The sequence below is a fragment of the Engraulis encrasicolus genome, chromosome 9 (assembly GCF_034702125.1).
Source record: "Engraulis encrasicolus isolate BLACKSEA-1 chromosome 9, IST_EnEncr_1.0, whole genome shotgun sequence".
NCBI classification, from domain to species: domain Eukaryota; kingdom Metazoa; phylum Chordata; class Actinopteri; order Clupeiformes; family Engraulidae; genus Engraulis; species Engraulis encrasicolus.
This window is the reverse complement of record NC_085865.1, coordinates 20,598,281-20,618,707: the sequence shown is the minus strand read 5'-3', so window position 1 is coordinate 20,618,707 and position 20,427 is coordinate 20,598,281. Positions and strand designations below refer to the sequence as shown.

General features: G+C 45.0%; 1 protein-coding gene across 6 annotated transcripts in view; it reads right to left on the bottom strand.

Annotated features, from left to right (window-relative positions):
* LOC134455585 (piezo-type mechanosensitive ion channel component 2) overlaps positions 1-20,427 on the bottom strand; it is a 202,110-nt gene that overhangs the window by 99,074 nt on the left and 82,609 nt on the right. For all 6 annotated transcript variants that reach the window (XM_063206725.1, XM_063206726.1, XM_063206729.1 and 3 more), the window contains exon 4: positions 11,880-11,922. In XM_063206725.1, coding sequence (XP_063062795.1) covers positions 11,880-11,922 — 43 coding nt within the window. The remainder of the gene's footprint in view (positions 1-11,879; positions 11,923-20,427) is intronic.

The following is a 20,427-nucleotide window of genomic DNA, read 5'->3' as shown; positions in this document are numbered from 1 at the left end:
GAGAGAGAGAGAGAGAGAGAGAGAGAGAGAGAGAGAGAGAGAGAGAGAGAGAGAGAGAGAGAGAGAGAGAGAGAGATACGGTGAAGTGCGGTCGCTCAATTTACATTCCTCATTTAAGCAGCTCACTAGACCAGAGCCGTCATCACGTGAAGGGAGAGACAGAGAGAGAGAGAGAGAGAGAGAGAGAGAGAGAGAGAGAGAGAGAGAGAGAGAGACAGACAGGCAGACAGACAGGCAGACAGACAGACACAGAGGCACAGAAACACAGAGACACAGAGACAGAAAGAGAACTGGGAGACATAGAGAAGGGGAGATTATAGCCCAACCCAAACGTGAGCTGTTTATCAACAGATTCTGTTCCATAGGAAACAAACGTACTGTACAGCTCTGTTGGCTCTCCACCCTGTACAGCCATACACAGGAAGGCACACAGCTGAGATAGGTACACTGTAAAAAAATACCAGCTGCCTCAGAATTCCAAGTTAATTTAAATCCTTATTGTACGTTATGTGAAGCTTAAAATAAAGATTTAAATATACTTGGAATTCTGAGGCAGCTGGTAAACTTAAAATTTCAAGTTAAACCACGTTGTTGCCATTGCAGTGTATAGGAGAATAACTTAATTATATAAGTTATCATGACTTATCACTGATATCATTTTTTACAGTGTATAGGGCACAGATAGCGCGTGACTATGCTGCACCACAAAGTCATTATGAGAAAAATACGCTTGTCACACTATCTCATCAACCATGTTATAGGAATACTAGTGTTGATGATTTAGTGTGAATTGCAATAATGGAAAGAAGTAAACTTAAGAGATTTTCAGGCTAGGTTTTCAGCAAAACCTGAGAGGAGGGTTCACTAGTACGTACACGTTTAGACATCATGCTCTAATTCATGGTCCTTCACTTTTACGGTTCAACCATCTTGACTTTTCTGACTTTTCTTGAGACCATGAGAAGAGGTAAAAGTCTGAGGTGAGGTTTTTGACAGTCCAAGCCCTGAGCTGCGTAAAATAAAAACAGTAATTACAACCTTGTGTACATGAGCTGCATAACTAATTACAAGGTCTTACACATGCACGGGGCAACAGCCACCATACTGATTGACATGATGCCTTCACCTTTAGTATTTGACCAGGATTACCTTCCATAGGCCTTAGGTTTAAATACTAGCTCGTGCCAGTAAAGTACCCCCCCCCCCCCCCTTGCCTCATCCAATACCCACCCAACTTCTTTTGCAGGACAAACAAAATCAACCACTTCCTCTTTAATCCCCGATGAAGATGTCCTTACCAGCCAATTACTCGTCCACAAGCGTCCTCAGGCACGCGGCCGAGCTGCAGCGATTGCGGCCTAATTGTTTGTAGAGCAAACACGCAGGCGGCGGCCAGAGAACCAGAGAGGTGCAGGGGGCTGGGCCCAGGTCGGGTCGGCCTGTACTGCACCGTGCAGCACCACCGCTCCCCAGGCAGGTCCACTGACAGCTTTAGCCGGGCCGGGACAAAGTCATTTGAAGTCGTCCCCCACCAATTACATGCAATGTCGTGAGGACCCAAAAATCTGGGGCCCCCGATCTCCCTGGGCCTGGGACGGCCGACCCCTTTGTCTCCCTCTGTGAGGGTCTCTGAGTACAGGGCAGCGGTGATGAAGCCCAGCCAAAGCCCACTGGGCACCGCGCCCTGGCCAAGAGTAACACGGGCGCACAGTGGCACGATTCACATACTAACCCCCTCCACACACACACACACACACACACACACACACACACACACACACACACACACACACACACACACACACACACACACACACACACACACACACACACACACACACACACACACACACACACACACACACACACAGTGCCTCAGCTCCACAGCCCAGCAGAGGTACGTTCCAGCCAGGAGCTCCAGAGAGCTGATGCAGTAGCAGTAGAAGAGAACGAGTGAGTAAGCGGCCCCTACCCCGCCAACTAAACAACACCCCACCTCCCACTATCTAGGCCTATTACATACTCACCCACGAACTAAACAACACCCCACCTCCCACTATCTAGGCCCCTACCCCGCCAACTAAACAACACCCCACCTCCCACTATCTACTAGGCCTATTACATACACACGCATGCACTCGCACCAACTAAACAACACCCCACCTCCCACTATCTAAGCCTATTACACACACACGCACGCACAGACACACACATACGCGTGCGCGCACACACACACACATGCGCGCACACATGCGCGCACACATGCGCGCACGCACACACACACACACACACACACACACACACACACACACACACACACACACACACACACACACACACACACACACACACACACGCGTGCACACGCAAAAGAGCCAAAGCTCTTTTTAGTGCCCTGGTTCCATCAGATTACAGAAAAAAACATTAGCAATTAATTTAGTAGTTACAGTATATGGGGAACACGTGTGAATTAATGTGAGGGCGGGCATGAGGTCACTGTGTGGATATGGCCAATTAGCTACTGTATACTGTTAAAAGGAATTAAAAAAATAAATTGTCTGGGCACATGAAGGGGCTATTGCGTTGAGGTCTGTTGAGATTGTGACTTTGTGACATTGTGACTAATTTACTAGTTTAGAGAGTAGGTCATGTTTTTGATGGGGTGATAATAATGTGTGATATATAAAAATGTTTTATATAAAAGTGTGTGTGTGTGTGTGTGTGTGTGTGTGTGTGTGTGTGTGTGTGTGTGTGTGTGTGTGTGTGTGTGTGTGTGTGTGTGTGTGTGTGTGTGTGTGTGTGTGTGTGTGTGTGTGTGTGTGTGTGTGTGTATGCGTGTGTGTGTGCGTGTGTGTGTGTGTTCGAGTGTGTGTGTGTGTTGGTCAAAAAACATCATGAATATTTGTATGCAAAATATAGCATAATGTGATAATACTGTATGATATATATAAAAATGTATGATATAACATTGCGTGTCTGTGTGTGTGTGTGTGTGTGTGTGTGTGTGTGTGTGTGTGTGTGTGTGTGTGTGTGTGTGTGTGTGTGTGTGTGTGTGTATGTGTGTGTGTAAACGTGTGTGTGTGTAAACGTGTGTCTGTGTGTGTTTGGGGAGGGGGTGTTGTGTGTGTGCGTGTGTTTATCAAAAATATGCTAAACATTTTGGCTCCACAAAGGTCTTTGTGCTTGTTTTTTCTCATGATCAAGGAATTCATGCTAGGGTATTGTGACATAGTTTCCTCTTTTTGGAATTTGTGTGGCTATTGCTGCCAGACATTTTTTTGGCCCTGAAAATACAAACAAATAAGTGCGATAATAATACCTGGGCTGAATATTTTTTTCCTGAGTTATTATTTTAGGGGCATATAAATTAGGTGAATGGCATGCACTATTCCTGGAATTACCCTGAGCATTTGTAAAGCAAGAACTATAAAATACTGCAAAGAGATATGGCACACGGGAGCCGAGTGAAACAGATAAAAGCTGACAATATAGGCATTTTTAACAACAATTCTTGGAAACCGAATCTGATAACGCCATGCCGAATATGATAGCGCCAAGTCTAGCCAGTCTTTGGGCCTAGATAAGTATGGACGGACATACAATAAAACACATGTGCAGTACGCACATGTTTAAAGATACACCACAGTAAGCCTTCGGGCTGCATTCCTGCCCTTGGCCAGTGAATGTACAAACATGTTTGTCTTTCTCCCACAATAAAACAGGCCACAGGGGCTACTACGGCTACGGAGAATGCACCAAGATAGCATATAATAGCCGCACGCCACTGTCGCTTCCTGAGGCTTCAACACAGCGTTCCTACGGTATGTAGCGTAATTGCGCTGAGAGAGCCACATTAGCGTTTCCCAAGGGAATGTAAAGACGATTTACGTTCTGGGACCCCCGCTGCTCCCACACGTACTTTAGCTTTCCACTGTAAATACGAGAGACCAGTTAGCTAACCAGTAATGGTAAATAAAGGAACAATAAATGCTGTGATGTAAAGAAAAGACCCCCCCCGCCGCCTTCGACCAACCCCTCTCCTTTCCTTTTGTTGCATAACAACACTGAACTGTTGCCAAGGGTAATATTCCACCACAGGCTCCAGAGCAAATTAATACCAACAATCGCAGAGGGGCCAACTATTAAATTATTAATGAAAAAAGAATGGATTCCGCAAACACACAGGGGCAAACTAGTAAATTATTAATAACACAGAGTGAAATCCCACAATCTCAGAGGGGCAAAGTATTAAATTAACAATAAAAAAGCAAGGCAAAAAAATGAACTAGTGTTAAACGTTACGGTCAAGAGTCCAATTTCACATAAAGCATATTTTTCTCATATGAAAGTTTTTAACGTTATTTACTGTTCACGCTACTGCCTCTTCATAACTGTAACAAGCCTTTGCAGGAGATGATGAGTGATGCATTCTGGGTATTTGAACATCAGCAGGTATTGTGAGCTGGGGGGAGGAGCTGTACACCAATGTCACATTGAGTTACATAAACACTGCCCCCCCCAACACACACAACACACACACACACACACACACACACACTCACACACACAAACACACACACACACACACACACACACACACACACACACACACACACACACACACACACACACACACACACACACACACACACACACACACACACACACACACACACACACACACACACGTCAGACACATAACTGAAGCACGCCCCAGCAGCGTTTTCAAGACAGAGTGTGTGCCTTTGTGTGTTACGGGGCCCTGCTAAATTACAGGTGTCTGTCTGTCGTCACCGCCCTGCCTCCTGAGCCCCTGACTCAGCCAGCCAGGCAGCCAGGCAGGCAGGCAGGCAGGCAGGCAGGGAGGCAGGGAGGCTGCTGCTGCTGCTGCTGCCACACTACTGTCTCATACTGTAGGCGTCGCAGCTGGTTGCTGACATGACGCAACAAGAGGTTTAGATGAACAGCCGTCTCAGCCGCTTCCTTCAAGCCAACGGGCCAATGGCACACCTCCATCAGGGTCAGGGTGTACGAGGGTTTCTATTTAGACAGACCATCACTCATTTCTCACAGTATTAATTAACTATCTCTACTCTACTACTGCTATACCCGAGAGCCAACACGTCACCTCCACTGGGTAAAGGGGTAGCAGATACACCAGTCATCTAATAGCACCTCCACACTACTGTTTAGTACATACTGTATATGAGCTTCTTATATCTACATACACTTAAATATACAGTAAGTTTACCATAAGATAGTGGCATGTAAAAACACGCCAAAACTATTCAATTTCGTAAACGGATGAAAATTGACTCAGAACCATTGTAAAAATGTGGTTTAGCATATACTGAACCCTTTTGGCAGAGTTAAAAAAATATATGTTTTTGTCCCACAATAAAAGAAGCCACTTGTGGGAAGTGAGATGGTAGGGAAAGCACAACAATTGTAGTCTATAATAAGAACATAATTGCAACAGTAAACAAAGATAGTATGTCACAACCTATGCTGTCACTTCCTGAGGCCTTCAAACAGTGACTCTTAGCTTAGTCTCAACACTTACTGTACCACAAGCAAGGCAAAGCCAGGCAAAGAGAAGGACATGTTTTTTAGTGACAACATATAGTGTATGAAAATGTGGAACAGCAAGGAAGAACAATACAATATGTTGTCCAACATTTGCTGTCTTAATACTATATCTTTCGACTACATTAAGCATCAGCCTCTGAAGGAGCTTCTTTTGCCCATTTCTCAGCTATGACTTTAAAAGATTACCCACCTGATGAAACTGCTTCATAGATCAAAGACAAAGACCACATATTTACCATGTTTTACAGTGTAGTCGTAACCATACTATAGTACCACAAATACATTATAGGATTACACGGCTTTCCCTACAGTATACAGTATTTATTTGTTACGTGTAATTATGATTTAGCATGTCAGATGAGGGGGTCATCTGATCACAGTGTTGTTGGAAATAGCCAGTATCGTACTCTCGTGTAGCCCCAGGGTGACAGAGCAGCCAGGGCCACAACAGGCATTTACAGTTCACTGCTAGCTAGGAGGCTAACTGGCATACTGTACTGTATATTATGTCTCAACTTTGCATAAAACCTTTACAGTACACTGGTCCCATAGGAGCCTAAATGGCACAATGTACACAATTGTAAAAATGTAGCCTCTTATTGCAGATGGCCCCGTCAACCGGCCTATTCACTGTTTGCTGAAAACACTCAAAATATTTAACCCCTTAGCGCAGAGTCTCTGTTACAACCTCATTGTCACAAAAATAGCAATGGACAAGTCTTAAATGGTTACTTAAGCCTCTCTGCACTGTCATAGCAATGTTGTTATCATGTAGTTTTCAGCAAAGAGTGAATAGGCCGGTCGACAGGCCCGTCTGCAGTAAGTGGCTACGTCTTTCAGTTGTCAGTAATTCAACATAAAATGTGTCGAGGGTCATATGGTTTCAATGTACGTAGGCTATATGAAATGGGAGTAAAATAGCTTTTCATGTGAGGAGTAAGAGGGCCCTTTCTTTATCTAATATGTGTGTTTGTGATGGCAACAGTTTTCAGCAGCGACAGCTTAGTGGAGAGAGGCCTGTGATACATCACCAGTCTGCTGTAGGGAGACGCTAATGAAATGTTCTTTTTGTTTGATCCACTCCTACTCACACTTCCACACACACACAGACAGACACGCTCACACACGCACGCACGCACGCACACATACACAAATGCACACTTGTGTGTAACCACATTCACACACACACACACACACACACACACACACACACACACACACACACACACACACACACACACACACACACACACACACACACACACACACACACACACACACACACACACACACACACACACAATCAGGCTGCACACACAAAGGATACTCGTATGCCCCCAATATGTCTTCATCAGAGTTGTCTGCGACAGTGTTTCAGTGTGTGTGTGTGTGTGTGTGTGTGTGTGTGTGTGTGTGTGTGTGTGTGTGTGTGTGTGTGTGTGTGTGTGTGTGTGTAAAGGGAGCATCTGTCAGCAAGGACTCTTTGGCAGCAGACTCCCCCATCTAAGTTGTGGTGCCATGTATCAGACACAACACACCCCATCGCACCACACCACACCACACCACACCAGAAAACAACACAACACACCACACCACAACACAATACACCACAACACAACGCAGCACACCACATCCTATCCCACCACATCACACCACAACACAGGCCATCACAACATACCACAACACAAGCCACACACCACACCACACCACACAACACCACACCACACCACACCACACCACAACACAACACAACACAACACAACACAACACAACACAACACAACACAACACACTACAACACAACACAACACAACACAACACAACACAACACAACACAACACAACACAACACAACACAACACAACACAACACAACACAACCACACACACACACACACACAACACAACACAACACAACCACTAACACAAACCGAAACAAAACACAACACAACAACACAACACAACACAACACAACACAACACAACACAACACAACACAACACAACACAACACAACACAACACAACACAACACACCACACCACACCACACCACACCACACTACACCACACCACACCACACCACAAAACACCACAACACAACACATCACAACACAACACGACACAACACAACACAACACTACACAACAACACACCACAACACAACACAACACACCACAACACAACACAACACACACACACCCCCCACACACACACACAACACAACACAACACAACACAGCACAACACAACACAACACAACACAACACACACACACACAACACACCACACCACACCACAAACACACACCACACACACACACACACACAACACAACACAACACGACACAACACGACACACACCAACACAACACACAACACAACAACACACACAACCACACACACACACACACACACCACACCACACCACACCACACCACACCACACCACAAAACACCACAACACAACACAACACAACACATCACAACACAACACGACACAACACAACACAACACAACACAGCACATGCCACCACAACCTCAGCCCACTTCATCCCACTACTGTAGCCCTCAAAACCTCCAACTGTCTCTAGCTGCCTTGGAGTATGACGTGTACGACATCCTGCTGTCTCCGTCTCGCAGTGCGCCGCCCAGGCCACGTGCTGAGAGACAAGAGCCAAGAGTCTGCCCTGCTGTGGAGGACTCAGACAGGAGACAGCAGAGGGCTGGAGGGCAGTACAGAGTGGATTACTGTCAGATTAGGCCCCAGGTCAGGAGAGCAGAGAGGAGCAATGGGGGAAGTATGGAGGAGAGAGACTGAGGAAAACAAAAAACAAAACATAGAAAGGGAAAATAAATAGAACATATTTTTGAATGGACAGGTTATTCTGTGGGTATTTCTTTCCCAGTGTCAGGAAATGTGAATATGTACGTGCACATCTGACCGGTACCTGTTTAAAATCTTGATAGCTGTCGGTAAAAATTATGGGAAAAAAATGGTACAAGGAAGTCTCCCAGATAAGTCCCCCAGATGGCTGAAAATCGTGAAGGACTTATAGAATGCCATGGAGGTCTTGACTTGCAGAATAAGACTAAAAATAGATTCCTGTGTGGAAAAGTGGAAGAATTGGATTATTTATATCAAACATATTGGACATTATTTATGTTTTCCGTATCCCAATCTAGATTGTGTGTTGTTTGTTTATGTTGTCTTGTTTTTTTCTTTCTTTCTTCATTTTATAGTTAAACAAGTCCGACAGCCGGACAACGATGCGTCCAAACATTTTTGACCTACAAATGGACTTATGGACAGATATGATCCCAAGAGTTCAGGAATAGCAAAATTGTTCATAGGGAATCATATTTCAGTTACGCCATGGCGGACGGACCAACGGATGGACAAACGGACGGACAAAGCCTCAGATAGAGATGCGTGGACGATGAAAGATAATGATAAAAAAGTATTGGGTGAGGTACTGACATCATATACAACGCAATCTCCAGCACAGCGTGTGAAACATGCTTCTGCCAAGTGTCCAACCTTTCCAACTCAATCTTTTGGCTGTCAATATCAATAAGACTTCATTTTGTTATTAGTGTATCATTTTCCCATTACATAGTAAGATGATGTCAGTTTATACCCCTTTAACACATTTATAAGATATCTGAGTGATATCTGAGCACTGAGGTTCAGAATATAATGAGCACAAATCAGTCCCTATCAAATCAGTAATGTTTTTTCTTTCCGTACTATTTCTTTCAGTAATGTTTTTTTATAGTTGCTTTTAAAAAATAAATAGATCAAAAGATTGAACATATTCCTTATCATATCCAATAGCATATCAGTCATCCATTACGTATATAGTGTTTTACCTATGCTTTTTAAATATGATTACTGTGAGTTATGTGAGACAGTGCTGTTGTTTTCTCTTTGGGAATCAAATATCTGTCGGTCAGTTTGTGTGTGTGTGTGTGTGTCTGTGTGTGTGTGTGCGTGTGCGTGTGCGTGTGCGCGTGCGTGCGTGCGTGCGTGCGTGCGTGCGTACGTGTCTATCTGTCTGTCTGTATGTGCGTGTGTGCGTGCATGCATGCGTGCACGTGTGTTTGCGTACGTGATGCATACGTGAATGTGTGTTCGTGTACGTGTGCCTGTATGCGTAGCTTCTAAGGAGTCGTCCTGCCTCATTTCTTTGCAGGATTCATCGTAGGGAATTTGAGCCAGACAAGAGGAGCAGGAGGTCCTTGTAGCCACAACAAAGCTTGCTGTACGAGTAAGACATGCTCCTCATTAATCTGATCTATGAGATGAACCTCTGACTTGGCTACAAATTTGTAACTGTGAAACAAGCTGTATCGAGACATCATTACTGACTTGACAAATGGGCTGAATGATGAATTATTCTATGGCCACTACTGGTCTTTCATCAGTGTATTAATCATGATGTGGTAGGACACACACTAATAGACACACACACACACACACGCACACACACACACAGACATTCAAACACACACACACACACACACACACACACACACGAACACACACACACACACACACACACACACACACACACACACACACACACACACACACACACACACACACACACACACACACACACACACACACACACACGCACACACACACACAGACATTCAAACACACGAACACACACACACACACACACAGACATTCAAACACACACACACACACACACACACGCACACACACACACACACACACACACACACACACACACACACACACACACACACACACACACACACACACACACACACACACACAGAGCGAACAAGTGTCTGTGGAAAATCCACATCAAAAGATTTTCCCATGACCCCCTTTTCCAGCCTTACATCACTCATTGCGGCCGGTGCGATGCTATCAATAGCCCCGCACTAGCAGCCGCCCGCCCTGTATGAATTAGCCCATGTCACGCGTATGGCAGCCAGCGCAGTCACTCAGGTGCGCCGCCCCGCAGTAGAAAAAAATGACAGACTTGGAGAGAAAATGAGTCCATTGACACGCTTGCACACACGGCCCTACATAGCTGTGTTTTGGTCAAGGGAGACCACACCACACCATAGCATATCAGAAAAAAAGATTACATAAAGATTGAAAAGATGGGATTGATATAATCGTAACAAGGACCTAGCTGGCTCTTACAGTATGTCTTATAAGTCACTTATACAGTCAAACAAAAATCTAACATGTGAACCCTATTCAAAAGTGCTACAAAAGAAAAAAAAAACATTTCCGTGGCGTTGCGGCATTTAACGGGTTAACAAAAATCGTCTCAAAATACAGCAATATTTGACTTAGTGAATGGCTTCTGTTTCCTAAACAGACATTTAGCCATGGGAGTCTGGCAGGGGAGCCATTAACATCTTCCTGTAATTATTATGGGGTATTATTCCTGCTTGTTGGAAGTTTTGGATTAAACAAAGTTCTTTTCATGCAGTCTTTTTCTCTTGTGTGTGGTGTAGCACGATGGCGTGATGGCTATGGGTAGGTGGAGTTTTGAGGGGAGTGCTGAGGACTTAACTTGATATTATCAATGTCAGGATATCATTCATTTTGGGACGCCACACAGTGGCAGCTGTTACCCTTAATTTCCCTCTGGGATTTATAAACATAAGTCTAAGTCTAAGTCTAAGTCTAAACTCTGAAACGTCTGCACGTCAGAGAAAAACAATGAATGACGTGGCAAAAGTCAGCGTGTTCATGACGTTCTAGACATTGTGTCTGAATATTTGTGTCACTGCATTAATAACGCTATCAATACATTGAATTAGATGGTAATTATGCTTGCAGACATTTTTTTCGTTGATATTATCACCCAAAGGAAAAGTGTGAGTTAGTCATCCTCATGCAAGTCCAATGTAATTGAGACAACTAATGTAACGTAACACCAATCCTCTCTTGGAGAACACATACAACTCCAGTAAGGATTCAGTGTCTTCTTGACATCTTCAGAGCCTGTTGCAACACACATACCTTCAGTACAGTACCGGCGCCTGAAAGGGCCACTGACAGTTTTAGAGGGGCCAGGGACAAAGTCATCGAAAAGCCCCAGGACCACACCCTACCCCACCCATACCACCCAATACATTAAATATAAAGGGGTTCCAATTCTGGGCCTCCCTTCTCCCTGGGCCAGAGACAAATGACCCTTTTGTCCCCCAGCTACCCTGGCGCCTCTGCAGCTCACAATAAGACAGAAAGCCACACAGCTGGAGCCGCAAGTCAAAACGTGCATGTTGTGTACAATGCCTTACCTCTCAAAGCCCAGCTGGCGTATGGACTTCTCCCAAGAGGAACCTGTGAGAGGAGAAAGAAAGGAGAGAAGAAGAAGAAGAAGAAAAATAGACATTTTATGAGGAGAACAAAAGACAGAAAACACAATGCTGCACAGAAAACACATTTAAGGATAATAATGTCATGGGATCTTATAGTGGATTGCCGTCGGGTATTGTATTTATGATCAGCGGGTATTGTATTTCTATTAAGCTGCCAGATTTGAATCTTTTGGGCAAGGAAAGCTGTCCGCAACAGTTATTTTCTTCTTGCATAACCTTTCGCCTCATCCACACACACAAGCACACACACACACACACACACACACACACACACACACACACACACACACACACACACACACACACACACACACACACACACACACACACACACACACACACACACACACACACACAAAAAACAGAGAGAGAGAGAGAGAGAGAGAGAGAGAGAGAGAGAGAGAGAGAGAGAGAGAGAGAGAGAGAGAGAGACGTACAAAACACACACGGAGGCCACAGCAGTAGTACTGTATTGTGCAGAACCACACACACACACGACGTCACAGATGCGTGCTGTCCCTGTTGTACTAACTAATCCTGGAAATGACGTTCAAGGCAAATGAGGACCATGGCGCCCCTGAGTGTGTGTGTGTGTGTGTGTCTGTGTGTGTTTGTGTGTGTGTGTGTGTGTGTGTGTGTGTGTGTGTGTGTGTGTGTGTGTGTGTGTGTGTGTGTGTGTGTGTGTGTGTGTGTGTGTGTGTGTATGTGCGTGTGCGTGTGCGTGCGTCTGTGTCCGTGACATTCTCACACTTCATTGGGAGCAAAAGCCCAGATCAGAACCACATGTGCTGAGGTGAGCCCTATACACACGTGAAGCCCGGCGAGGCCCATCCCAGCCTCTACTGCAGAGGACTGACATCCCCGGTGATTCATAAGCAGTTTACTGAGATGGGGAGGGAGAGAGAGAGAGAGAGAGAGAGAGACGGAGAGAGAAAGAGACAGAGAGAGAGAGAGATGGAGAGAGAAATAGACAGAGAGAGAGATAGAGGGAGAGAGAAATGAAGAGAGGGAGAGAGATAGAGAAACAGATTGAACAGATTGTAGAGAAAGAGTATGTAAGACAAGACACCAACACAGAGTCCAACAATGCTTGAGGAAGTGCAGGCGCGGTTCTGGCATAGAGGCGTTGCTAGGCAACCGCCTTAGGCCCCGCCTTAGCCCCCCAAATTTAGGGGCCCCCTCTGACTGGGAGCGGAAAATTTCACATAGTAATTGGGGCCCCTTTGGACAGTAATTCACAAATGAATGCTAATTTTCATAAATAATGAATTTTGTATGTTTAAATTGGAAATAAGAGCAACACAATACACTACAAACAAATACAGATCCCGTGCACACCCCTCTCTTTCGTGTTAAAATGGAATATTCCATCCATGCATGCCATGTGCGCGAGACGAGTTCCAAAACATTCGCTACGTTCCCACACAACATGCCTGCGCATATCTGCACAGCTCAAATGCGCACAATGCGTAATCACGGCGCATTCGGAACGCACTGTGAGTGCGCATTGCTGCCCATATATGCGCAGCGGGTCCCTCCGCGAACGCGCTGAAGACGGAAACGACTCAAGCGAGGTGACTGACATTTCTAGGTGGTGACTCGAGCGAAGCCGTGTGAACTTCGAATCGGCAACAATATGAAGCGCCATTATCCATGTGGCAATACAAAAAAAGAAGAAGGAAGAGGCCCAACAAAAAGAGATGCCCTTCCGAAATTAACTAGCTTTTTTAGCGTCACAACACCAGTACGAACACCGGTACCGGACCCGAATGTTTTGGTGGAGGAGGAGGAGGAGGAGGTGCCACTGGATCCGGCTGTTGATACAACAGGAGGTGGAGGAGGAGAGGAGCTGGTGGTGGGGAAGTAGGATTGCAAGCAGACATGAAATTTTTGTGCTTTCCTGAATATGGATACCACTATGCGTAAATGTTTTAAACTCCAACATCGGTAACTTTGGATAACCCACGACATGACATGTTAGAAGCCTGACCTATCTCCGTGGATCCAGAACCATTGACAGCCGTGCCGACAAGGAAGCGGTGCCCTACAGTAGCACTAGCAGGTCGACTACTGTGGCTATCCCCACTGATGGATCTGTGAATGACCGCGGCACTGATAAACTCAATCAGGTTTTGTTGAAAGAATACCTCGTGAGATATTTTGTTTCGAAAAGACATTACTTTTCCTCTAGCTGTGAACTGGGATTGGCTCGAGTAAGTTATTCCATTGAAAAGGACGCAGCCTTTTAAGCGCTTGCAGACAGTGCATCGATTACTGTATCTTCAGACACACAACCTTCTCAATCTCTCTGAAATGATTTCAGAAACATGCTATCGAACTTTGGAAAGGCTTACAAGCATGCAGCTTTCAAGGAACATTCAGTAACTTGACGCGATGTGGCGAGATTCAGAAAAGCGCAGAACAGCTGACATGTCACGGCTCTGATATGCTGTAGTTTTTATTGGCAAATCAACTGCGTTACTTGGCGATATTGCTGGCTAGTTCTGGATGCTAACAGGAGGTGATGTGGAAGTTCAGCCTGGAGAAACGCCGACGTGATTGACAAAAGAATGCGCACTCTACTCATAGTAAGTCACTGTGTGTGTGTGTGTGTGTGTGTGTGTGTGTGTGTGTGTGTGTGTGTGTGTGTATGGGCATACAGACTGAGACTCCCAACGGAGTTCGCTCCCGGACGTGCGGTCCCCGGTGTTTCTATCACTCCCGGACTTGCGGTCCCCACCCGATTATATTTCACGTATTATCATATACTGCCACATACAAGCAATTTAGGGTTAGGTTTAGGGTTAGGGTTAGGGTTAGGTTTAGGGTTAGGGTTAAGGTTAGGGTTAGGTTTAGGTTTAGGTTTAGGGTTAGGGTTAAGGTTAGGGTTAGAAACAAAAAAACTAACATCAACAAGATAACTGGCTCCGTAATATGGCGGTGGTACCGTTAGTCTGGCTAGTGGGAGCGAGATGAAATGGGAGTGTAATGAGATGGGAGCGTGAATCTGGGAATCTTTGAATGTGTGTGTGTGTGTGTGTGTGTGTGTGTGTGTGTGTGTGTGTGTGTGTGTGTGTGTTCGCGTATGTCTGTGTGATGGCAATTGGATTTGCTACTATGCCTCAGTTGGTTGCTTTGAATTTCACCCGCCGTGGGTCTTTTGTTTTGTATTCAGTTTGAGATGCTTGCTGTCATGTGCACACACAGTTGGGTGTGGTAGCGGTGTTGGCATTTGGGCAAAATGCAGCTACTCCTCTGTTGGTTGTTTTGAAATGCGTCGTCAGAGGTGCATCTTGTCACCAGGCTAGAGAGGCAGGTGTGTGTGTGTGTGTGTGTGTGTGTGTGTGTGTGTGTGTGTGTGTGTGTGGTGTGTGTGTGTGTGTGTGTGTGTGTGTGTGTGTGTGTGTGAGAGAGAGAGAGAGATGATGCCCATGTGTAATTGATTGATGCGCATGTGAAGATTGCAATGTTGAATATGTCAACATTGAATACTGTCTAAATTAAAGCAAAACTGTGCCCAAGCACATTATGTTTACAAGGCCTTCTGACTGTTGTAGAGAACTTGTATTTTGAATTGTGTAGATGCTGTGAGCTAAGCATCTTCCTAAGCAAGCCTATTATTATTATTATTATTTTTATTTGCATTTTATTTTTAGGGGGGGGGGGTACAGACTTGGGTGGGCCGATGGGCCCCCTAGCTAATTTCGCCTTAGGCCCCCAAATTGCTAAGTCCGCCACTGAGGAAGTGATAGAGAGAGAGAGAGAGAGAGAGAGAGAGAGAGAGAGAGAGAGAGAGAGAGAGAGAGAGAGAGAGAGAGAGAGAGAGAGAGAGGGAGACCTGAGGGAAAGAGGCCTTTAGGATTTTTTTTCTACTCGCTTTCCTGGTTTGCTTTTTTAGCTATGCCTCAGCTCCGATGTAAGTTTAGGCAATGCAACAAGCTGTCCGCCCAGGCATCAATCCTGATGAACGCTTGGCTGCTCCTTCGCTCTCGTTAAAAAAAGAGTCTGCACGCGTTGTTTACAGGTACACTTCCAGGTATTCTCTCCTGCACTTAGCAGGGACTTCTGGTCTGTTTGTCTGTCTGACTCTCTGATTGTGCATTAGGCCGGCTGTCTGTCTGTCCATTAGGCCCTCTGTTTGTCTGCCTGTTTATCTGTCTGTCTGTCTGTCTGTCTGTCTGCATGCTTGCCTGTTTGTCTGTAAGTCTGTCTGTCTGTCTCCCTGCCTGTAAATCTGTCTCTGGTCACAACAACCGTTATGTGCTCATTTGATCCCTTTAGCGCTATAGGCTAATGACAAATCAACGCGCCTTGTGTGTGCAGTCGAATAATTAGCCCTGTAATTACAGGAGGCATTCACTTTCACAGATAAATAAAGCCTCACTGGTTGATGGTTACTCAAGATAGACAGTGATGACAGACAGTTATGGCTACCGCTATAATAATGACGCTAATTACAACGCCTGTGGTTAGCTAGAAGATAAAGCAGGTAAGCTGTGTAACTGCGTGCTAGCATTAATGTTTGATGTTGATTTCACTTGGCCATCTGAACATCTCACGGAATAATTACAGCCTTGCTTCAGTAATCATTTTCATGTGTATTATTTACAAACAGGAACTCATATAGCCAGATTCCTAACATATCTGTTTTTAATCAGTTTGCTTTTGATATTTACTAATGTTTTATTACTATTTTTATTATTATTATTTTGTACCATTTATGATTACCACCTAGCCAGTTAGCTGTTTTCATGACCTCTGATTTACTGTGCCATGGCCAAGAAAAATACATCCCCAACTTCTAGAAAGTTCTCGAAAAACTAAAACTTGCATGTCTCTCCTTCCCTCTCTCCCTCTCTCCCTCTCTCCATCCCTCTCCCTCCCCCGTTACGTACACACCTGTGACATGGTAAAATGAGCCACTGGTATTTGTTGATATTGGCAATAGGACAGAGGGTCTTTTCATGACACCTTTAAGGATCCTATTGTATATTGTTCCCCCGATGCCCTCCTGCCAGCGTTTGGGGTAATACGTGAGAAGTGTATATAAGAACTCCTCTGGTTCATGTATGGTTTACAGACCACTAGACCGATCACGTCCTGCACACACTGTACATACAGTAGACTAACACACACACAAACATTCTCAAACACACACACAAGCATGCACGCACATACACATATGCACATATACACACGCACACAGACACACAGACAAACACACACACACACACACACACACACACACACACACACACACACACACACACACACACACACACACACACACACACACACACACACACACATGCAGAACACATGATATAATCCCACCATGTACTCTGTACTCCACCATCTCTCTCTCTCTCTCTCTCTCTCTCTCTCTCTCTCTCTCTCTCTCTCTCTCTCTCTCTCTCTCTCTCTCTCTCTCTCTCTCTCTCTCTCTCTCTCTCCCTCTCTCTTTCTCTCTCACTCCTCCAGACCACTTTCCCTGCAACAACACGGTGGTTTCCTCCCATTCAGGACTTATCTGCGGAGAAGCACGGCGGTTTTGGTGGGATTTATAAGAGTTGGGCCATAGCAGATCAAACGAGCGCGGCCGTGAATACCGTTTTCTCCTCATTAATGCAGCACGGCAGTCGGGGAGTCACGGAGAAGGGGCCGGCAGGCATGGGAACGAGACCTGCAGAGCTGTGAGAGAGTGCTTCTCAAAGACACGTCTGAAACGTTAACCGTTTTACTTGATCCCTAAAGTACATTGCATATACAGTACTGTATAGCGTGCAAATTACATTGTTTTGCTCCATGGATATAAGTCAATAGGGTGCAAGTTACATACATTGTTTTCTTTTCCCACTTAGGACAATACATATTGAATAATTGAGCATTTTGATTTCAGACAAAGAGAGTTCATCAGAGCCCATTACATAACTGTCTGGGTCAGCTTTCATGGGGAGTAAAGGTGGGGGTGTTATAAGCGCCACCACCCCATCTCATCTTCTTTGGGATGGTGGGTAGTGTAAATTCAACCGCCGTGGACAGAATAACGGCCCAGTAAGGTCAGACCGGTTCAACGTCTCCAGCTGAAGCCTCTGCGTCTTTGTCAGACTGTGTAAAACAATACGGTTATATTTTTCAACAGCTTCAGCTGAACACTCTGCCTGTGTGTCGGATTGTGTAAAGCAATACAGTTACATATTTTGCAGCTCGCAACCAAGTCTGGACGCATGAAACCAGATAAAAGACGGTCGGCTACAGCAGCACTCTGTTATGTTACACTGAAGGTGAGCACGCAGAAGGAAGCCAATCTGGTCCTCATTGACTGTCCATATAGAACGATTATGGGGAGGGTCACGGAGGTTGAAAACGGAGCAAATGGTTTGTGTGTTCAGGTAAAATAATACATGCCACGATGATGTCTGTCCATATGCCTTGGCCATAACTTCACGAAATCCCCCTTACTAGAATTACCTCCCAGAATCCATCCCCACCGCCCTGCCTTTACGAGAAATGAAAGTCAGCATTTACCTCACGCTTTCATCTCTCTGTTTAAATTACCACAGATCGTGGCGGTTTCACACATTTCAAATTCAACATTTCAATAGTGCTCTTACTGGTAATGTGCAACGTGCAATTGTCGTCAGTCAGTGCCTTGCCTTTGCTCTATGCAAAAATTGAGCTATTATTTTAAAGCCGACCTCTGACTTCAATACAGGTTGAACAGGCGGATGACTGCATGAATGAAAAAAATAAATGAATGAATGAGGTTTTGTGTACACACACACACACACACACACACACACACACACATACACACATGCACACACACACACACACACACACACACACACACACACACACACACACACACACACACACACACACACACACACACACACACACACACACACACACACACACACACACACACACACACATTTACAGTATACCTCTGTACGAATTTCCCCTCACGAAACACAAACATGACCGCAAGAACATACAACTACAACTTTACAATAGTTAAAACCCCCTGAAGACATATAGAGCTGCACCTTGATGTCTTAGTAAGCAGTCATTCTCTTCAGGGCTCACAGAAGACGTATTTGCCTTTGATCAGTAATTCACTTTTGTTTACTTTGGTCAGAGTCTGTAAATGCTTGTATGCCTAACACACCGAAAAAAATCTAAACATTCAAACACGAAAATCCTTTGCGGTGTTAAAAGACTGCGCTCCCAGACAGCGTCAAAGAGTCTAAGGGGATCAGTGTGCTTTTGATCTTCATACGTCTCTTCTCTATGCAGCTAAATATGCGACACCCGCCCTAAAAATCACTGTTAATACCACAACATACTTAAGACTCCCAAACAGCCATAGTTTTACGATGGCTGAGGTGCAGATAAGACGAGGGTTTGTGGTCACATGCTGCTGCTGTGTTTTGGGTGCTTTTTCGGAGCTTTAAGCTCTGGTATGTGTGGTATGCCTCATATCTTTACTTGTTTCTTTTTCTCCAAAAGGGTTGTTTTGACTGGATTTTTGTGTGAATAAATAAAAAATACACCTTCATGAGAAACAGGTACAACTCAGTTGAGAAGAAAAATGCACAGAGTTGCGTGGCACTTCCTAGAAGTTAGATTTACGACGTACGCACAAACAAGCTTTCCATCCTGAATCATTAGCCTCGTCGTCACCGAACAGAACAGAGCAGAGCCCCCCTGCTGAGTGTTTTACAACATCCTCTTCGATCTCTGTCCTCCAGTGTTGTGAAATCACCCGCTGATGTGCTGCCGCAGGGAAGAGGTGCAGTTTGTCAAAGCGCAACACATGCAACTTGATTGCCTGCTTGCTATAGGGGCCACCAGACAAACCCCATGAGAGTATAAAAGTGGCAACAGGGTTTTCAGTGAAAGGCAGACATGTTTTTGTGTGTAGCCCTTTCATGCATATGGGACTCACTGTTTTATGAAAGAGATTGACTACATCATAATAATACCCACAAGCCCTGAATACTCAATACACCCCGCAGAAGGTCACACGCAAACGAGACACGTCAGCTTACGTAACATCCCATACAAAAGAATACAGGACTTTAACTTAAACTTTAGAGTCCCTCTTCTCTCTCAACCTCATAATATAATATTGCTATGACATTGCCAAGAGTCTTAGGTGATAGATTAAGACATGGTCATTACCACTTGGTAACAATAAGGTTATACATGAAAGGCTCTGCATGAAAGGGTTAATGCCCCAAGCAGAGTTGAAATGGCCTGCTCGCTTGTTGCCACCAATCCACCACGGGGCACCCAAGGGCCAATAGACATGTAGAGTACAGCAGTGGCAATAGAGTTTGCATTGAAAGTTGGGGACTTTTTCGCCTACTTGGCCCTGACAAAGTCTGTCATTGTCTCTGGCTACAAGTTATACAATTCAGGCTATTGATAGGACAACTCCTGGACACTGGCACCAACC